This window comes from Camelus dromedarius, chromosome 2 (assembly GCF_036321535.1).
Source record: "Camelus dromedarius isolate mCamDro1 chromosome 2, mCamDro1.pat, whole genome shotgun sequence".
NCBI lineage: Eukaryota > Metazoa > Chordata > Mammalia > Artiodactyla > Camelidae > Camelus > Camelus dromedarius.
In genome coordinates this window covers 54,942,439-54,958,828 of record NC_087437.1, presented here as the reverse complement: position 1 = coordinate 54,958,828, position 16,390 = coordinate 54,942,439, and the positions used below count along the sequence as shown (strand labels likewise).

At 39.2% G+C, this 16,390-nt stretch overlaps 1 protein-coding gene across 5 annotated transcripts in view; it reads right to left on the bottom strand.

The window, feature by feature from the left end:
* LPP (LIM domain containing preferred translocation partner in lipoma) overlaps positions 1–16,390 on the bottom strand; it is a 631,758-nt gene that overhangs the window by 152,088 nt on the left and 463,280 nt on the right. For all 5 annotated transcript variants that reach the window (XM_031453092.2, XM_064493711.1, XM_064493732.1 and 2 more), the window contains one exon: positions 9,472–9,598. In XM_031453092.2, the coding sequence (XP_031308952.1) occupies positions 9,472–9,598 (127 nt within the window). The remainder of the gene's footprint in view (positions 1–9,471; positions 9,599–16,390) is intronic.

Here is a 16,390-nt window from a genome sequence, read left to right as displayed (position 1 = left end):
ATTTCAGAAAGGAATGAGAAAGTCTGAGTTACAATCCATGGCTCTGTCACTAAGTAGTTTGTGAACCTAGAAAACTCCCTTATTTTCACAATCCCTAAAAATGAGAGGATTTTCCTAGATAGTCTCTAAATTCCTTCTAGCTCTAATATTTTATGATTCCATAAGGTGTTAAATAAATATCTGCTAAGTACATGAAGTGTTTTCCCTCTGTAGTTTACTATATACCATGTGCTGCCACAGTGGATATGGAATGCCTGCTCACAATTCTTATTCACAGGTTAATTAATGAAATAGTAAATATCTTCTATATGCCAGGCATTGTTCTAGGACCAAAGATGGGGACATGGCGGTGTACGAAACAAAAACTGCCTTCCATCAGACTTACATTCTAGTGAGGCAGACCATCAATACTGCAAGTAAGTAATTTGATGAGTGTGAGAAAATAAAAAGGTAATGACAATCTCTTCTGTTCATTTATATTTGAAAATCAAGGAGATTGCGATAGGACTGTTACAAGTACATAGGTCATTATAAGATGTTTATTTCATTTTTATCATTTTAAGGGCAATGTGTTCTGAACCCAAGTTTGAATAAGGTGTAAAGTAACCAGGTCTGGGCTCACAGAAATAGCAGGCCCAACCTACTTCCTCACCTTTGTGAACAGCCCTGACAATCCTCTTCCTGCTAACAACTCATTTCTATTCTTTGTTCAGAAAGGAAATTTTGGCCATAGGGTTCAAAACACTCTTCAGCTGTATGACTTTGAACAAGTCATTTGGGCTTTAGTTTTCTGGAAAATGAAAGGTTGTCCTAGATAGTTTCTAAGATTAAATTATTTTTTATGATACTATAAGCCGAGGTTTCCAAATCAATGCTTAAAAACACACTATGTAGCCAAATTAATTAAAAATTAATGTGTACTAAGATAGAACACACAAGATGCTTAGGATGATAATTTATTTAGTGCTGTAATCATATATTGCCTGGGGCAAACATTTTACCAGAAATCACTACCACAAAAGGAAATATATCTAACACATCTCATTAACTAGAAAACATTCTATTCCCACGACCCATAGATACCTTAAACAAAAAGCTGGAGAGAAGCAAAACCAAGAAATCCATTTTTTTTCCAAATCAATACCACCTTTTCTCTACACCACTTATTTTCTACTTATTCTTCCATTGTGGTTTTGGGGTTTTTAATTAATTAGGTCATTTTTCTGTGAAAATAAAATCCTTAAGGCCTTAGGTTCTATCTGTACTAAAGGCAGCTCCCAATTGGAATCACTTCTTAGTCTGTAATTGACAGGAGGACTTCGGAAAACATTTTCTTGACACAAAATAATAAAAACCATGAAATGCAAATAACTTAGCATCTGCCAGTTGAGACCCTCTAAAAACTTTTCAAAGTGTTCATATTGTTCCTTGTACCGATGAAGAAGCTAAAACATAGACTATGTTCACTGATTTATCTCATAGTCTATGACCAATCCAGTAACATTGTGCTCAGAGAGTGTGATGGGCTGGAAGGAGAACAGAGTCTGGAGCCAGTAGGCCTGGGCCCCTGTGCACTTCCACTGCTTATGGGATCTATGACTAGTAGGGGTGGTAGAGGGCTCTGAGGAGTGGCGAGCCCCTTAATCATTCAGGTCCTCTGTTTCCTCATATGCCAAATGGAAATAAACCTACTGTCTGCTTTGCAGGGCTGCTGTCTAGCTTAAATGATGTAACAGGTATAAAAGTGCTTTGCAAAGCATTATATAAATGTCTATAATCTTGTAATAATAATAAGCTGAGCTTAGCACTAGAAATTAGATGCAAAAGCCTGATACCCAGGCAAGTTTTGATGCTTAAGATATTGAGTAGCAGAGTTGGACAGCACTTTCAAAATCTAATCTCATAGCCCATCAGATGCTTGAAAATCTATTATCACTTCCCCAACAAGGAAGGGGTTGTTGGGTTTTGGCCTAGACTCTTCGAAGAAATTTCTTCTGTCTGTTAAAAAAGCTAGTTCATTATACCAAATGAAAATTTGCCAGCTTTCCCTCACTTGCCTTTGTTGCCAAGTTTGGAATAATACAAATCAAGTTTAATTCTTTTTGACATGGCAGTTCACCAGTAGCATTCAGGGCTCCAGGTTTTCTTTCCTCCACACCTTCAACTGTACCTTAAATAGTGGTTTCCAGTTTTCTAAGCATCTTAGTCCAAGTCCTGCAGAAATGCTCACTTATCCTTTGGTCTTACTAGTATAGAAGAGAAATAGATTATCTTCCCCATTGTTTGGGGAATTCTGCCTTTACTCAGGAACATTCACTGGACCTCCATTTTGTTCTCAATCAAGAATATACATACTACCAAGTATGGTGATGTGGTTTTATTAGTAAAGTAATCACAGCACATGCCCATCCATGCCTTTCTTCTCTTAAGGCTTAACACACGCCAGGTGCTCGCTGCCTCTTATCTTTCTATTTTCCCTAGAACAAACTTCTGGCTTTGGGCAAAGATTCTCAATATGCCTCACTAACAATACTCAAGAGATAAATCAAAAAAAATTTTTTTTAGATAAATACCAAGTTCTGTGAAGATAATTTACCTAGTGCTGTTCTAAAGACACAGGGATTCTTCAAATAGCTCACTAAACAATTTTAAGACTCACACACTTCATTTTTTTTTTTTAAGAACGAATAAGACAACACCGTGTAAACATTGCCAAGATAATTACAGCTTCATGCTTAAAAATAAGCTGGTAGATATTTTCAGTCCACCCTCATATATATTACATTATTCATTTCCAGAGATGCTGTATTCCAAGACTGTTGTCTTCTGCCTTAGGGTCTCACAGCCAGAACACCATTATTTTGGAGAGAACCACACCACGGTCACAGACTTAGACATGTGGAACCACTCACCTACAGAAGCATGCTCTCTCTTTCAAAATGAATGAAAGCACAAGACTTGGAGGCTCTGGGTATACCAAGCAACACGGAGAACCCCTGGATAAATTCAGAGATGGCTCAAGGATATCTAGAGACAAACTCAACTTTTGTTTTTTTATTTCCCTCACAAAACTATTTGAAAAATATAAGCCCCAGTGCTGGCCATTAGCCCTGTCAGCTCCCCAGTTTTCTACAGTGACAAATTTCTTCTCCATTAATTTTAACAGACTAATTTAAAATTTCTACCTCTCCAATCTTAGGTTCTAAACTTTGCCATAAATTATAATAATTTATAGTTCATCATCCCTTGTTCTTTCTATGTATCTGTCTCTGGAATGGGGAGTCTCCTCTAGGATAAACATAGTCTTCTAGTTGCCCAGGGAAACAGGTTGCTCCAAGATGCTAGCACTTGAACCAAGGCATTTGTTACAAATGATTTGGGCTGAAGATCTGCTGCCTGATTAACTGAATTAGGTGAGAATTTCTCCTATCTTCAACTGTCTTCTATATTTCCTCTCTCTCCCCTGCAGCATAGTTGAGGCCCATTCAAGTACACCGTTGCCAACAGAAAGATACTTGGGAATCTGCTATAGCCAAAATTTAAGTCCAAGTAGATGGAAAACGTTCACAGAAGAGAGGCTATCTTCCTTTCAAAATCTGGACTTACCATACTGCTCTATTATGATTCATCCTTTGTAAATTTACCATTTGCCTAATATTGCAATGCAACAGTTATAATTTTTGATGAAAGATGGAAAAGGAAGGACCTGGAAACACTAAAACTAGCAACTTTTCAGAAGAAATCATTAAAAAAAAAAGTCAGCTGAGACTCAGTTGAAGGTTCCAGTTTGTAATATTTTACCAGGAGATGACTTGAGAAAACAAGATGAACTGTAGCTGTAGTGACCTGCCTTCGCTCAAGGTCAACAGAAGGGTCACAGCCAGCTAACACGGTTGATAGAGAGGTATTAGGTGTGCCGTCTCCCTACAGTACGCATCTGAGCCATGGCAAAAGGCCTATGCTTAGTGTCACATCAGTTAATTCAGGAGTTAAAGACAGTTAAACTACGTTGCCGGTGATGTTGAAGTCCAGGCTCCCAAACCTAAGGCCCTGGGAACAGGTGGTCTCTTACCTGAAGGCCATAACTTCAGAAGGAAAAGGATGACATGAGGCAGGAACAGCCAACCCTAGAAACAGCATATGCCTTTCTGTAATGGTAATGAATCAAAATGGACTTGAAATCAGAAGAATAAGTCCAACCCCTGAAACTTACTAGTTATGTGACCTTGAACAACTGAGCCTCTCAGAATCTCCGTTTCCTCAACTGAAAAATGAAGACATCGTTGCCAGACCCATCAGTCAGACCACAGCTGTGAGTAAACTTTTTAAACTTGTAGAGCTTTAGGTAAATACCAGCTTCTGTCATCACCACCACAATGGTTATCATTGCACCAACAACAGAAAGTGTATGTGTCCAGTAGAAAACAAGGGACCAGATACATGAGAAAGGAAAAATTTAAAGGTCCACTGTAGACATCAAAATAGGAAGACACAGGAATGACTCTCTACTCCTCCCGTCCAAGAAGGGAGTCTTAAGATAATTCATTTGTGGCAGGATTCAGTACTTTGGGGGGAAGAAGGATATCCTGTGTAGCCGTGCAGTTATAGCATCTCTCGCTGTTCTGATCTGAAGCGATTCCGCCCTCCCCACAATATCTCTACATCCATCTCTCATCTATCGCTTTCCCTTTCCTGTTTCAAAGTAAGTTGCTGACATAACGACACTTCACCCTAAATACTTCAACATTTTGTTTTTCAAAACAAGGATACTGTCCCATATAACCACAGTGCCATTAGCATACCCATAAAATTAACACTGATGTATTATCTAATATTTCGTTCACATTTAAATTTCTCTAACCTTGCCCTAAATTCTTTAGTTCTTTTTGATCCAATCAAGATGCATGCCTTGCATTTGAATGGCATGTCATTTTTATCTCCTTTAATCTTGAATAGTCTTATCTAGCATTGACATTTCTGAAGAATTCAGGACAGATGTCTTGAAGAATGGCACCTCATCTGGATTTGTCTACTTCCTCTTGGTTGGATTCAGGTTAAATATTTCAGTGAGACTATCACATAGGTGATGCTGTGTACTTCCTACTGCATCACTTCAGCTGGCACATGTCAGTTCGTCCCATTATTGGTGATGCTAAGCTTCATCACTCGGATTAAGAAAATTTCCACCAGACTCTCTCTTTGTGACGGTGACTTTACACTTTTGTACTTGAGTCACCTGTGATGTGATTTTTTGATACCCTCCTCATACTTTGAAGAACCATAATTATTATTCTTTGATTACAAAGAAAAACTGCTAAGAGTGATGGGAAACTCTATAATGAAAAACAAAACAAAACAACAAACAAATATATTCATGAATTATTCCACTTAAGAAAAAAAGAAAATAGGGGCTGCATGAAAAAAAAGAAAAAATAAAACATGACCACAAAGGAGCCTACTCCATTGACACCATTTATCTACATTTCATTCCTTCGTACTGACTGGTGCAGCTCATAGTCTAGTAGGAGATCTTTGACATGAAAGCATTTAGTGACCTTCAGCAAATCAGCTAGAGTGTCAATGAAAATTCCAGTATTATTTTAAAAAATAATGAACATTCCAGCATTAAATAGGCAAAGTGAAAGAAAAAGTTAAGTAGCAATGGGGTTGAGGTGGGGCTGGGGACGTTAATGCAAGAGCGAGAAGTTCTTTTAGGGTGGCGGGTAACAATGCTACTTCCAGCCTAGAGTAAGAACGAAGGTAAAATTCTGATGGAGAACAAGGGAGAACTCATTCATCTCTCCGGGGTCAGGCCCTCCTGTGGCGAACACACTGATATATATACCTTCCTTCCCTCTTCTTCAGGCAGATTTAACTCTGTCTTCTCTGCTCACCGAATGTCTCAGGCAGACCCAACACTGCTCTGCATCCCTTGCTGCACTGACATCCCTTCCATGCCTGCCTCTCTCCTGTCCTTGCCAGGAACTTGTGAATCCCTCAGGGCACAGGTTCTGTATCTGGGCGTTCCCTGCACCCAGCACAGTGGCAGACATGCTCAGGAAATGTTTGATGTTTAAAGAGTGAAATAGCAAATGGCAGTTCTGTTAACTCATCCTTTTGCTTCCTGCTTTTACCTAGCCCGTAAGAGTCAGAGCTGGCATTCGAACTAAGGCATTCTGGCTCTGGAGCCCACATTCTTAACCACATTTCCTGCAACAGTCCCATAACCTTTGATCTCAACATGTAGGGCTCATTATACAAGATAAAGTCCTTAGTCTTTAGGCCTTAAAAGACTTCCCCACACTGGCCCTAACCTATCTCTCCAACTTTGTCTCCCAGTATTTATTTGTTCCTCCCACATGGGTACTTCACTCCAATGAATTTATTCCCTATTATGTTAAAATTCTACTCATCAGAAATGACATCACTTCGCTACTCTCATCCCGCTTCCGAATCTCTATTACCATAATTTTAAAAACAACTCAAAGACTATCCACTCCATAACCACTTTTCCATTCCTGTCTCGGAATGTCCTCTCTCCTTTTTCTGAATTCTCAAAAGACTGGCTGAACAGAGATTAAGTTACTTGCCACTTTCTGTCTTGTGTTGTGATTAGATGCAATCACACTGTACCTATCCTCTATCAGACTATAAGCACCTTCAAAGGTACAACCCAGGTCTACCTATCCCCAAGTGCCTCCAACACCTACCTAGCAGAGTAGCCTGCACATAGTAGGCCCTTGGCGAATGTTTTCCATATAAAGTGATTTTCCTTAAATAATCCTGGCCTCAACTCATATTTTGTTTATTCTATCCACTTAGAAGAGAACACCCTTCTCTTATTTTCTATTTCCTCCATAAAACCTTTTCTAAATACCTAGACTAAACTTTGGAAGTGATGGATATGTTTATTACCTGGATTGTGATGATTGTGATGATGGCAATGTAAGTATATACATACATCCAAACCCACCAAATTGTATGCATTAATTATATGTAGCTCTTTGTGTGCCTCAATAAAGCTGTGGAAAAAGCTTTTAGATGGAAAAAAAAATGTGTAGACCTAGAGTTTGGATTCTAATCCAGTCCTTCAATTTATTAGCTGTTAATATTGGTCAGATTACTTAACGTTTCTGTGCCTTGATTTCCTAACCTGGAAATAATAATAGCACTTACTTTACAGGGTTATAGTCTTTTCTGGAAGGATGAAATGAGTTAATTCCTATAAAGTACACACTGTATAATTGTGCTGCCATATTGTAACCACTCTATGAAAGTTAATCATTATTCCACATTCTCTCTCATGGTTTGTAATATTCATTTGGCAATGATTATCTACCAACTGGTGACATATGTTCTATTTTTGCTGAGAACTTAAGTTTAAATCAAGTATTATTAATGGGTTTTTAATGGGCATATCTTGTCTTCTTAAGTAAAGCACGGGATGCCTTAGATTACTGAGCATATTCTATATGCCAAGAACTTAGTTAAGTGCTTTCCATAAATATTTCATTCAATGCTCACAGTAACAGTATAAACTAGCCATTATTTCCATATTATAGATAAAACAAAACAAAAATATCGAGAGAGTAAGCAATTTAAGTTGTCTAAGCTAGTGAGTTGTAGAGCTAGGACTGTGTTTGAAGGCAAGGATAACACTTAATTATATCTGTTTCCCAGAATGCTTAATAATGTTCATTAACACAATTACTATCTACATTCAATGCTTTTTATTGCTATCTACTTTGTGGCTATGATAACTGAAGCATATATGTTTGGTATGTTAGCTTTTTTGTTTTTAATACACCTTAATACAGAAACCTTATTCAATTTTAATATACTTTTTTAAAAAGTTATCTTAGGCTCCAATCTATGCCCACCTTCATGTCAATGACAAGCCAATGATATACTTTTCGTATATTTTAATATAATTGGACACTTTTTTTTCTTACTATTCTCCATGCATTTTTGCTAATCTCTATCAACTCACATTTAGCTTTTGTCATACCCCCCGGATTAATGTTGCTTCTAGACACACTAGGCAATACTTGCTCTTCATCTTCGATTTACCAAACGGGAAGTGGGACTGAGGCAGATAAGGAATGCGCCGATACTGCCTAGCGGGTGAAAGGCAGAAAAGGAACCGTAACCAGGATTCTCTAGCCCCACTCTTGTGCTCTTTCAGCTAAGCTACGCTGTCTCCTGCATACAAGTGAATGTCATGGCTTTCATATTTTAACCCAGTCCATTCACGGTGTGGCCTTGGACTAGCACCGTCAGTTTACCCATCGTTATCCATCATGTCCCCAAATGGGAAGCAGTGGGAAAACATGAAAATAGGAAATATTAGAAAAAGTTAAAGTTCTGTGCAATTTTTCCACCTCTGTGCCTTTGCTCCCACTGCTTCCCAAATGTAATATCCTTTCTCTCCACGTCCTTAAAGCAGTGCTGCTCGGAATGCGGTCCACAGATGCTTATCTAAGAACCATTTCACACTCTGACGAGACAAATACAGAAACAGACAGTGTTTAAAAAATAGCATAGTAATTTGATGGAGTAATTTATTCCTGTTAAATCTAGTCAGGATAAAACTCAGCCTTCCATTTTGTATTTTTTATTTCATTTTCTTAGTAACTAACTTTAATTGTACTCTGTGGAAATACTGGTCTCCAACAGATTAGGGAGGAAACAGAACATTCGAAAGGCACTGCTTTAAAGGGTCCAGGTTCAAGAACCACTAATTCTTCTCCAAAGCATCCTGATGCTCTTGATGAATGGAGCTTTTACAGTTTTAAACACTTGATCTAAGCCTCTCTTATGCATCTTATAACTTTCCACCTAGATCGCGTGTTTGTGTGTTTTTCTTATCTTTCTTATATTTTTCTTATCTTTTCTGAATAATTACAGCCTCCCTGAGGACAGGTTATGTATCTTTCACACCTCATAACTGGCATATAATTCATAAACTCACATTACACTAATGGACTGGATGGATTAGCCACTGATAATTATTCACAGGTTTGAAGAGGGGAGAAGTTGAAAAAAAAAGATACAAAAGGAACATCTTTTCCTGAACTTGAATTGGGAGTGGATTGAGAACAGAGTTTAGATAGTACCCAATTCCACATTTTGTAAATAAATATTTAGATCAGTGAGAGACCTGAGCCCACACAGAAACCATATTTCTGCTCAGTGAGAAACTAATAAATTGTCAAAAGTTAATTTTTTAAGTCAAATGTGTATCTTAAGAAACTCGACATCGCCCTGCCATTTCAGTACAAGCCACACAGACACATTTATGGCAGTCTCTCAGAGCCACGGCCGGAACACTCAGGTGTGAGCGCATGCGGCCACCTCCAGCGCGTCCAGACTCCGGTCCTTCACCAGTGGAGCTGATAACCCTCCTAGTGACTGATTACGGAAAATACAACAGCACCTTTACTCGGAAAGTCGGCTCCAGACCCCACTCACCAAAGTATTCATCGGCGGGTGGATTTTCCATGTCGTACAGCATCTTCTTGGTCAGGTGCTCAAGCTCATCTTCAGGGCGGAATGAGGGGGTTGCCGCCGGAGGCCCCAGGGACCCTGTCTGTCCACCCTGAAAGGCAGAAAACAAGAGTCCTTTAAGTGCAATCTAGACATCAACCAAGGCAATCAAGCGTGTTTGCATGGTAGAGGGGCAAGCGCTGGACTTGGCTGTTAGGAGGCCTGGGATTAAAATTGGTTTTATCAGCTGCTCAGTGTCTGACCTTGGAGGCACCGCCTTATTCACTTGCTTTATCCAAATGAGCCGTCTATTGGGCTTTAGAAATCCATGTTTACAAAGAATGGGACTCTATTTCATTCAACACTGCTAAGCAGTGACTATGAGCCAGTTGCATATTTATTAAAAAAAAAAAAGATTAATAAATTGGGCTTCCTCCTACGGAGCTGAGTCAGGTGAGTGATACAGGCACCCTAATAATTAAAGGTAACTCCCTAATCAGGGCACAAAGGGGGCCTGAGGGAAGCAGCCCAGAGGAGAGACGTTGGCACAGACTAGGACTTATTTAGCTGAAGGAGAGGAAATATACAGGTTGTGCTTTCTCACGTTCAGGTGAGGAAAAAGCCAGGGGGCATAAGGAGCTCCAGGCAGTTGCGTATTTCAGGACAAGGTATAACGTTTGAGATAAGAAAGGTATGGGGTCCAGAAAGTGAAGGACCTTGTGTTTCAGGTAAGGAGGTTGAATCATCCCCTCTGCCCTCAACCCCCATGCCGAAAACACTGCAAACAGCCAGGTATCAAATGAGGGAGGTAAACCAGCAGCACTGACAATGGATTGGTGTTTAGATACGTGGATGCACTTGAACTCTAGCAACGTAAGGGAATCAGGTATCAGGTGAAAGAACAGCTGCAGTGATCAACCAAGAATCCAGAGTATGCAGAGAAGGACGATCGGATGCCAGATGTAAAATAGCTTTGTGCTGTGTAAATAAGATGAGATTTATTATATTTTCCTTTGGCTAGATCACAGCTTTGACCATTTCCAACATCACACCCCAACATCTGCAAAGTGTTAAAAAGACACTGTTATAAAAGATTTGCAGATGATGGTAATGATGTTCCTGTGGTTAATGGGAAGAGCCGGGGTTGGGAATGCTCTTCCTTGACGTTTATGCATTCTTAAAATTGTTGACCAAGACTTTCCCCTTTTACTCTAGTTTACAAGAATCAGTTCAACAAAACTTGAAAGCTGCTTATTCATTTACCCATTATCTTCTCTATACCAAATGAGTTTTTGGATGTAAAAATCTTGTAAAGAACAAATCCTTATACAAAAAGTTTTGTTATTACTACCACCATTTATTTCAATAACTCCAAGATGGGTATTAAATATTTGTGTTAGTCTAAGGCATGAAATCCCTTCTAAACACACATAAAATTGCTGATTGGTGCTTATTTGGTCTTTTCTCTATAGTTACCTTTCATTTCTCAGTTTTAAACAATGTACAGAAAATTAGAGTACAGACATGTAGACGGCTCAAGAGACCAATATATTTTTTTATGTTGGCCACTACCCTTACCTCTGGGATTTTATTTCATTGTCAGATAATTTGGATTGGAGATTGGACAGTGGTGAATAAGCTATGGCATGTGGCAGGAGACAGATAAAAAATAGAGCTGCACGCTGGCATCTGAAGAATCATTACCTCAATCTACTCATTGTGGGATAAAGAAATTGACACCCCAAAAAATCAGGGCAGGGCTAATTATGATAAAAGCCAGGATAAGAGCCCATCCTGGAGTCACTTATGTATTCTATAAACATTAAATGTTAAACTCCTCTAAACTGCAAATAATGCCTGCCCTATAGAGTTAGTGTGAGGGTTAAAAATGTTCTTAGATCATTCATATTTCTTTTGTTTACTTGTTTATCTGCACGTTCTTACAGCGTCTACTTTGTGTACCTTCTGCAAGCATCAGGGAAGAACACCAAGATGTATTAGACACAGTCTTTGCCTTTGAAAGGCCTAGAGTCTATCTAGTAGGGGTGACAAATGTACACAAGTGATTAATTATAAAAAGCACACTCTATTGGTGGGAGTGTATGCAGATATGGACATTGGAGGGGTGATTCCTAGTATTATTAAACTTCAGATTGCTCTTATATGCTATCCACTTTTAGGAAAATGTTACAGAAATACTCAAATAAGAACATAAAATTATTTGTGGATATGCATTGTGATAGTGGCATTGTGGTTGGAGATAGATTTAGCTTAGGTGAGTTTGTGAACCTTTCAGAACTTCAGATTCCTTCCTGTAAAGCGGGCTTGCCAATGCTACCCCATAGTCTTTGTGAGAATAAAATGAGATAGTTTGCATTTCACACCATATACAGCTTAACTACTTTAAAGCCATGGTAACAAAGGGTCTCTGGATCTCCCAACCTGCCTCTGAGGGAGGGGACTATTTTAGTTCAGGTGACAACACTGAAGATGAGATGGGAAAAGTATCTACATCTCTTTTTGCAAGTTTGCAATTAAGAGATCTTGAGCCCCATATTTGGTGTCATCTGACTCCAAATTCTATGCATTTTTTTCCAACCAAGCATTGCTTTCCATAGACTAAGTGTTAGAAAAGTATGAAATATTCATAGTATTAGCTGTTTTAATTTAAATCAACTAGTAAAGAAAATCTGACAATTCCTGCTTCCAGGGTTAGGGTGAACCCTCAGGGAATGGACACAAATTTATCACTGTTTGGCCTTAATACCTGCTTGCTTCCCTTTTAGGCATAAACATAGGCAGCGAGAAAGCCAAGTCTGTCCTCTGTAAATCTAAGAGACAGTAATTCAGATTCTACCCTGAGCACCTACGTTTCAAGCAGAGGTCTAATTTCAAAGCACTTACCTTGTCAGTATTCCACAGATTTTAAGAAAAAAATGTGTATATCTTTCCTTTTCTTCTACAAATACTCCCTCCTGTTTGCTTGTGACACTTTCTGAAACAACACATTTGGAAAGGCTCTTTTCTTTTAGATTCTAATCTCACATAATGCTGATCTTGGATTCCTAGTATTTCCTATGAATAAAGACCCCAAGAGATCATCTCTTCCAGTGTTTCTGGGCCTTATTTGGCGAGAGAAGTCTCCCCACCTCCCACTTCTGGTGCGTAATACTTAACACGTGTGGAATCGACAGCGGTAAAAAATAGGTTCTTTCCAGTTGTCTCTCTCACCTGGGAAGATATAACCCAGGACTTTTCTTCCGGGTTCAAGCTCGTAAACAGCAGTTTAATACTCTTCTCACTGGGATGATGAGATCTCTTTCAATTTCTCTCTCCCAGGAGTTCTTAAGACTCAATGCATCCTAAGAAAAATTAGTAAGTCTGTCCAATTCATTGTTTAATAAGCAGCTTCTAAAATTGTGTCTGGGCAATAGAACACGACTGAAAATTTGTTAGTAGGGGTGGGAGAGGGTTGGCATAGGATGCTCTATGTTTTTTTTTTTTTTTTATTTCTTCAAAGGTAGAAATGTGAATAGAAGCAGCAATGTATTCATTGTGACAAAATAAAATTCCTTGTATCTATATGACCCTTTTCAAGGTGCCAGCTTCCATATATGTGCTATCACGAATATTTATACAACAGCCCTGGACAATATATACTCTTATTTTATGGATGAGGAAACTGAGGCTCAGAGAAGATGAGGAGCCACTCTGTGTGAAGTCCCAGCCCTGAAGGACGGCGGAGCCCTGACTGAGACCAGGTGTGCTGAGTTGGGCGTGTTTCTGCTCCACTTCGATGCCTCTCCAGGTTCCCATGCTATTGCCTCCAAGCCCACTAGCTCAATTATTCTGTAGTAATTTGGATTTTAATCTACTGACCATATTATCTATGCAAATATTTTTTTTTCTCAGAGCGGAGGCTTACTGCTAAATAGTGAAACAAAAGCACTGCAAAACAAATAAAAACAAAGCCTCTAGCCTTTTCTAAGAATAAGACATTCTTATAAGTATCAGTATTAATCACTAATATGTGTGTTCTTTGAAATACCTGACCCCTACTAAAGGCAAAAAACATTATATGACCCACAGGTCAGTTATTGAGAAATAAATTTCAGAGAACTCCTTCAAAATTCTCTTAACATACCTTTCCTTAGGAAATGCCAAGTACTAAGCAATACCATTATAACGTCAAATTATTCAGGATTCCTGCTCCCGACTACTCAGCTTAGGAAGAAAGAGATACGAAAACAGACAATTACAACAAAGTGCACATACTAAAACACAGGTATGATTCAGGGTTCTGTGATGGGAGAAACGAACAGAAAGGAGGTGACCTCTTAGCGTGATACTAAAGGATAGACTGGATTTCACCAGAAGAAAGGAAAGAGAGAAAGAGAGAGAAAGAGAAAGAAAGAAAGAAAGAAAGAGAGAAAGAAAGAAAGAAAGAGAGAGAGAAAGAAAGAAAAGAAGAAAGAAAGAAAGAAAGAAAGAAAGAAAGAAAGAAAGAAAGAAAGAAAGAAAGAAAGAAAAGAAGAAAGAAAAGAAGAAAGAAAAGAAGAAAGAAAGAAAAGCCATTCCAAGAACATTATGTATAAAAGAACAGGTGGGTTAGCAAATATGTGAAGAAACAGGAGGAATGGAGCTAGGATGAGGCTAGAGAAATGAGCTGTGGTCAAAGTCAGGACTGTTTTAGGCAACAGAGAATCATTAGGAGATTTAAACATGGTGGGCTGACTTTACTAAAGTCATGCTTCTGAAATATGACTGCTGGCAAACATCTCAACACCAAAGCCAATGATGCCTTAAAAAATGCAACCAGACGTCACGGTATCTGAGCAATTTAATGGCTAATATGCTTTAAAAGGACTGATGTTTACTAAGTGAGGCAGAGACTGCTAACTGCTTGCCAAAATTTGTTTCTTCCCTCTTCTGAACACATAGCTGGAGTACATTTTCCATCCTCCCCTGGAGCTAGATGCAGCCACAGGCGGCACAGGAAAGAAGGAGCTTACGCCGTGGAGGCGAGCCGTCCACTGACCAGCTGGCCTGTCTCTCTTACTGAAAGGAGCCTGGGAAGAAATACGCTCAGAGATTAATGGTTGAAAGTGATAGTGATGTGACAGTGGTTTAAATTCTTTTTTAAAAAATATTTTCCCTTCTCTACAATGAAGATTTTTCCTCAGATGTGAAATATATATATATATTTATATATAAAATATATATATATATATATATATATATATATATATATATATATATATATTTTTTTTTTTCCTCTGACATGAAAGTGTCAGGAAACAAATGTCCTGGTATCTACAATAGCTTCTCTCTGCCATGGTTCTTTTCTTGATAGGGACCCAACTGATTATCATTGTAGGGGAGGCTTACTATGAGTACTGCAGCCAACTTTGGGCCTAGGGCCCTGGTAAAGGTTACGGGCGAGACTGCACCAAAGTGAGGACGGTCCCTGCAAACGAAATGCACACGGACAGAATCTGCTTGGTGAGCGAGAGCACTCCACCCGATTAAGAAGGACACAAATAACAATACCTGTCATGTATTGGAAGTGCTGTGTGAATTCCTACATCCGAACCCCTAGGTACCTACAAGAGGCTGTTTCATCTCTCTGATCTTAGTTCTGCTTTTAACTTGTCCAGTAATTGTGATCAAATCATTTCTATTCCCTGAGCCTCGGTATCTTTATGTGTAAAATAGTGTTTTCAAAGATTCCTTTGATTCTACTCTATCATATTTTTGTGCCCATAATATGCAAGACACATATCATTACAGATATTTATAGTGAAATCACAGATACTCATATTTATGAATACTTTGTAGTTTATAAAAACAGACACACACTGAGTAAGTGGAAACCTCATTATTACAGAGATTTCCATTTACAGGAGAACTTAAACCACTTGTCAGCACCCCCTGAAACAATCTAGAACCTCATTCAGCACTCCGAGTCTGAGTAAGCAGCGGGCAGGTCACAGGTTTTCTGCAGCCCACTGAACTGTCACTACATGTGGGGCATGAAGTCAAGAACACACAAAGGTTAACCGCCCTTCCCTACCACTGCCCCTCTGTGGCTGGAGAAAGGAGAATTCCGTCCCTCCTAAAGAGAAAAGGCAGCGTGGTAAACAGCCTGCATGAAAGACGCAAACAGCGAAGACCCCCAGGAGAACACCCCCCCCACCTGGAATCTTTGCCACCACCAGTTTAACTATGGAAATGTGTGTGCTAAGGCTCCATTTTACAAAATGGTTGCCCAACCTGTCATCACATCAGCCTCCTGGGTGACTCTGCTCCTGACCTCAGCGTAGCTCATTTTTCTCCCGGAGTCCTTATCCCCGGTTGATTTCCTAGCTGCATAGTGCTAGGTAACTTGGACTTAGTGCGGATCTGAACCTTACCAGAAAAGCACCGCCCAGGCAGATAAAACACCAGGAAAAGGCAGCCAAGATATTCAGAGAGATTACATGATAATGAATACTCTATCACTCTGGGTACCAGAGCTGCTCATTTTTCTTGTCCATTTGCAATGATGTACAAGAGGTTCCTTCTCTCAGAGGGAAAATAACTTCAATTATGTGTTCTTGAAAAAAAAGAAACATTGAAATTATCTTCTTTCAAAAGGTAGAATTAGCCCCATTTTGGAGCTGAAAGCCTGCCAGAAAAAATGTATTTCTGATATTTTCGTTCTTTTTTTTCTCCCCCTATTTAACTGTGTCAAGTTTGGAGTCTGCAACTTCCTGAGGCTGCTTCTACTTTCTGACTCTAACTGAATTATCACCTTCTACGCATAACGTCTCACTGGGTAGTGGAAGGAGCCCCACCTCAGGCCAAGGGCAGAAGATTTGCTGGACACCCGGCCCACTTCATGTGTAAAGCAATGAGTCACAGA